The sequence below is a fragment of the Salvelinus alpinus genome, chromosome 2 (genome assembly GCF_045679555.1).
Source record: "Salvelinus alpinus chromosome 2, SLU_Salpinus.1, whole genome shotgun sequence".
NCBI classification, from domain to species: Eukaryota; Metazoa; Chordata; class Actinopteri; order Salmoniformes; family Salmonidae; genus Salvelinus; species Salvelinus alpinus.
The window spans coordinates 34,857,590-34,863,453 of NC_092087.1; the positions used below are offsets into that span (position 1 = coordinate 34,857,590).

A 5,864-nucleotide genomic window follows, 5' to 3' on the forward strand; every position below is an offset into this window, starting at 1 on the left:
TCTCTCACACTCTCTCAAAGAATTTACATCAGTATAGAGTAGATCACTATGAAGACATAAAACAATCTATAAGCTGAGTCTCATTGTAATGTTTTGTTACTACTTTTATTAATCTTATTAGTTTTTATTTTTAAAGCACACATTTTTTTCTTATTTCCTACCATATGCCTTAGCCTACATTCTCAGCCAAATGTTCAAAATCTTCACTAGACAATACAAAAATGTGTTGGAGTTTCTATGGCACAATCTTATTTTTAGCCTGTTGCATTTCCCTCTGATCCAAAAAGGATAGGCCTACTATAATATTAACATGTATGTATCTCATACATAAAGCCTAAGATATTAGAGGTTACTGACCTTCCTCACTGTATTTTAGGCCCAGAACCGCACCTATACTGTGTTGAGTGACATGTGTGGAACCAATCGTTCTTCTCTACGCGAGCCGCATTCCACCAATCACCAAAGCTGGGCGGGACTTTTAATGCTGCTCTTCAACATGGCGGACATGTCGCCTACGAGTTGAATTTAAAGCACATTTGACTTAAGTTAGAGACAAAAACAGTGAGTAGTAAGATTAGAATATATTGTTTTCAAGACGGTAACTGCAGTCTACTAAAAATGAAAGGCAAGGAGCGGTCGCCCGTTAAAAAGCGTTCGCGGATTCTGGACGATATTCGAGACCGGGGAGGAAGCCACCTAACAAGTAAGAAAATGGGAACACTCTCGGCGGCAGGCAGCAACGGCAATAGTTCTGTCAAAAGTGGTGGTTCGGTGAAACGGAGTTTACCATCTGAAAAGAGAGACTGTCGAGATTTAGACGGATATGTGGCAAATCGAACTGGGAGTAGTCATGGATATGCTAATACAACTGGTTCGAGTAGCAAGCTACACATTAGCATTGCTCTGGACCCCACGACAAGGACCAATTCTCGCGGGGAACCGCGGCCTCTTCCGAGTAACGAAAGTGAGTACAAGACTCTAAAAATCAGCGAACTGGGCTCTCAGTTGAGCGACGAAGACATTGAAGATGGATTATTTCACGAATTTAAGAAATTTGGGGACGTGAGTGTCAAAATAAGCCGAGTTAACGACGAAAGGGTGGCATTTGTGAATTTCAGAAGGCCCGACGATGCCAAGGCGGCCAAACACGCACGCGGCAAGTTGGTACTCTATGACCGCCCTCTAAAAATTGACGCGGTGTACATGAACCGGAGGAGGAGCCGCTCCCCCATCGAAAAAGATCCATATGCAGAAGTTGCAGGACACAGACATTTGCATGTCCAAAGACCCCTTTCACCAACGGGGCTAGGATATAGAGATTTCCGACTGCAGCAGCTAGCTTTGGGCCGTCTCCCTCCTCCCCCCTCCCTCCCTAGAGAACTAGAAAGAGAGAGGGAATTTTCTATCTATGAAGCCAGGGCCCGGCCACCCTTCATCCCTGACTGCGCAGCTTTCTGTGAGGAGGACCTTCTCTCCCCTGAAGATGAGCAGCGGGCCAACAGGACGTTGTTTCTTGGCAACCTCGATGTCTCAGTGACAGAGAATGACTTGAGGAGGGTGTTTGACAGGTTTGGGTTGATCACAGAGGTGGACATCAAGCGGACATCCGCTCGCGGACAGAACAGCACCTATGGATTCCTAAAGTTCGAGAACCTGGACATGGCTCACCGCGCTAAGATCACCATGTCAGGAAAAGTGGTGTGTCACAACCCTATTAAAATTGGCTATGGCAAAGCGACACCCACAACCAGGCTGTGGGTGGGGGGTCTTGGCCCCTGGGTCCCCCTTGCTGCTCTGGCTAGGGAGTTTGACCGCTTCGGCACCATCAGGACTATAGACTACAGGAAGGGGGACACGTGGGCCTACATCCAGTATGAGAGCCTGGACGCTGCCCAGGCCGCCTGCTCCCACATGCGTGGCTTTCCTCTGGGTGGTCCTGAGAGAAGACTTAGGGTGGACTTTGCTGACACAGAGCTCCGCTACCAGCAACAGTACCTGCAGCCTCTCCCTCTGCCGCCTCACTTTGACCTAGTGGCAGACTCGTTCGTCCACCGACCCACCCTCGAGGCCATCAGAATCAGAGAGAGGAGCCCTCCACCCCCACTCCGCTTCAGGGAAAGGGAACTGTACAACGCAGACTGGGCTGGCCCAGCAGTCTGCGAGAGGGTGCGAGGGGCAGCTTTTGAACCCGTGGAGCACCTGGAGAGGCGTTCACGTGAACCCTGGTCTCTGGAACGGGAGCTGCAGAGCCGAGACCAGGCCCAAAAACGCCGCCCCTTAGAAGATGGGCGTCGCCCGGACCGCTCACCAAACAGCAGTGAACATGGGCGTCGTCGTCACGGCGCCTCTCTGGAGCGCAGCCCTGGTGGCAGCAGCCGGGACGGGGGGCGCTACAGCCCCCCACGCTCCGATAGACCCTCTCCCGTCAGAGAGCAGCGGGGCAGCCTAGGCCGTGGCCCTGGGGACAAGCGGCTGCGGACAGACAGCCCAGCCTTACCAGAACGGGACCGCAAACGCAAAGCCATTGACTCATGCACAAGCCCTGTAAAGAGGGAGGACCGCTCTGATCACCCCTCTTCCCTGTCCAGCCTGCAGTCTAAGCAGGGGGCCGGGGGGCAGAAGCTGTGTCAGGCCTGGCAGGGCGTGCTCCTGCTGAAGAACAGCAGCTTCCCCACCTCCATGCACCTGCTAGAGGGGGACTTAGCTGTGGCAGCCAGACTACTGGTGGAGAGCTCCACTGGTGGTCAGGTGTCCCAGCTAAAGATCACCCAGCGCCTGCGTCTGGACCAGCCCAAGCTGGATGAGGTGTCCCGTCGCATCAAGACTGCAGGCCCCAGCGGCTATTCTGTCCTCTTGGCTGTGCCCGGGAGCTGTGAGGGGCCCCAGGATGTGGGAAGCTCCACCGAGAGGCCTCTAAAGAACCTGGTCTCCTACCTGAAGCAGAAGCAAGCGGCCGGCGTCATCAGCCTGCCTGTGGGTGGCAGCCGTGACAAGGACGGCGCAGGAGTTCTTCACGCTTTCCCGCCCTGTGATTTTTCCCAGCAGTTCATGGATGCCTCAGCTAAAGCCCTTGCCAAAACCGAAGAGGACTACCTGGTGATGGTCATTGTCAGAGGAGCGTCATAAAATGAGAATCATTCATGTGTGATGCATTGGTAGCACATTCACACCCACAATGTGTTACGGGATTTAGCTGTCATTGAAACGGAACAGGGTGGGGTTGATAGCTTTCTGTCTTGCTACAAGTAGAACTTCTTGGCAGAACACAATGCTATACTAAGAATCATTTGGTAATGAAAAATAACAAGCCTTTCAGATATTTTAAGTTGTCAACTTAGCATGCATTAGCATGTAGCCTGCATTACATTCTATTGGTGGTCTACTTTTAATGTGAACAATTTAAATCGCAAGAAGTGGATACATTTAATTGAAAATGGTTAGGTCAAAGTAGACTCACCTTTCTCTATTTGCGCAACTAATCTGTAAATCATTCATCTGTAGAGTAATTTATGCATTTTTGTGAATCACTACTACATTGGTTATTGCCTTTTTATTTGGAAAAAATCTGACATCCATTGTATTTGCAAACAATAATTTATCTGGTGTCAAGTCTTGTTTGCTATTCATTGCAGTAGAACATAAAAGCATGTAAAGATTAATCTGAGACCTGAAAAAAAACTGAACTACACTTAGTTATCTCCTCATTTGAATATCTTACACGTAGTCAGACTGGTAATAGATAAGCCATGCCATATTTTAAGAGCCCTGTGAAGGTGTGTAGTTGTAAGACGATACAGTTTTCCATTGCATTATCAATAATTTATTAGTCAAATTGGCGTCTGCTTTTGTTGATCAATAAGAATATACCAGTCTCTATCAAGCAGCCAATGTAAAGGGACATGAACGGTTTTGAAATTTGGTTATTTACATAACTCTACCTGGAATATTTTCAAATCAAACATTGCTGTTTGATAAGGTCTTACTTATTTGATCCATAATTGGGACGATTTTTGTTATTTCTAATCGCCAAAGTGCTCACATTTTCACCGACTGTTGTCAGTGTATCTTTGCTTGGCACCAATAGCACTCACAGTTAATTTTGAATTTTCGATGTTGGAAACAATATTTTGTGTGATACATTATAAGAGAATCTAGGATATCAGAGTTTGTTTTACAAGTGTTGCATTGCCCTGTTGACTATATAGACTAATAGTAAAAAGAAACACACAAAAAAACAAGGCTCATACGTTTCTTTTGAGTGGTCTAATTTAAAAGTGCCTATTAGTTAGGCAATATCCAAATATTGACTCTATTACCGTAAATCCAGAATGGTTTTGATTGTCAACAGGTCTATGATCCTTGGGTTCATTCAATAGAGATGATGTCGCACAAATTCCATAGAGGGTATTATTTTTTACCAAATAAGAACTACCACTATTTTCCTGTGCCACTGAGGTCCTTGAGGTCAGGACGTTATCCTGTTTTTTATATTATGAGTAATGTTATTTCCAACAATCATCCCCACGGTTAAATGGTTAAGTTTAAGTAAGTCTTTTACTATACATGGTAAAGAGGGAAATAAAGCTTCTAAACCAAATGACGATGGCCCCTCATGGCAGTAATATGTGTCCCTTGATGACTTCCCCTTTTGGTTCTGAGAGAACTGTCTAGAAACCATTTAGAGACTGCCTAGCCTTCCAGAAAGCTAGGCGGCGCCATTTCACATAGTCTTTTCAGTTCCACAAAAGTGAGTCAACAAGGTGAGAAGGAAAGTAGTTTATCTAAATGGAATTTCTCCAATGAGTTCAATCCGTTATGTCAAATGTATGACTCACTTTTGAAACAGGATACCTTTCTATTTGCTCTCAAGGACCAAGAGTATGTATGTCCCTAAAACATATATAGATTTTAACAATTGGTTTAGTTCAACAGTGTACTTAAATTCTGTTTAGAGTTAAACTAAGGATAAGGTTTGTTGACTGGCATTAAGCTTATGTATCAAAATCTCTCAATACTACAGTGGAAGTTCATTTACATAATTGTTGATTTTCAATTTGGCCTTTACATTAATTGACAACTTTATACTTGGGGAACTCACCAGTAGTGTTGTTAATGCCGTAGCCGTCTGCTTCTACTTAGAATTCAAAGTGTATTGGCATTTTTATATATATAAAAAAAGTTTTATTTAAAAATGTATTTTAAGTGACATTTCTTGTATAAAATTATTACTGTATGTATGTTATGGACACTTCAGATTTTTGAGCAAGGAATACCAGAGGGGATAACTCCACCATACCACCGTTGGACACTGGAAAACACCATATGCAAAAATACTCCAGAATGCACAGGGGCAAGGGTCCTTTGCACAGTGGCCCTTTGTGCATTTCCTCAGAATTTACTGCTCGTTGTGTTAATGCTTTGTGATGCCATTTCCCGTGTTTTAAATGGAAAATATGCTTTGTGCTGTGTCCACCTGATTTTTGGAGAAAAAATGGAAACCGCAATTGCACATGCGCCTAAGACGTAGTTGTCAAAAAACACAAAGTGCAGCTTGCACTTCATAGATTTTGTTTCGGTATCAATAAATGTTCTCTTTCGTGGGAAAACAAATGTTTCTGCCTTGGAAGACGACTTTTGTGACCTTTTCTGTTGTGTTGCGAAGGAATTGGCTTTTGCACTTGAAAAATGGGAGCACCTTTCCAGACCAGAAAGGAAAAAGAAAAGTGTTGAGAGCAAGGGAAAGAGCTCAAATCTTTGTGTTGACATCATTGCTCACCATCATTGTTGACACAGCTTTTTGAAGAGTTGCTGATGTTCCAGCTGTTAATGCCCAAACCCCCCCCCCCCCCCCACCACCTTTTACC

General features: G+C 45.2%; 1 protein-coding gene across 1 annotated transcript; it reads left to right on the forward strand.

Annotated features, from left to right (window-relative positions):
- Window positions 1-468: 468 nt before the first annotated feature.
- Window positions 469-5,614, forward strand: LOC139559505 (RNA-binding protein 15-like). Its single transcript, XM_071375567.1, has one exon. The coding sequence runs from the start codon at window positions 619-621 to the stop codon at window positions 3,124-3,126; it is 2,508 nt and encodes an 835-aa protein (XP_071231668.1). The 5' UTR covers window positions 469-618; the 3' UTR covers window positions 3,127-5,614.
- Window positions 5,615-5,864: the final 250 nt, after the last annotated feature.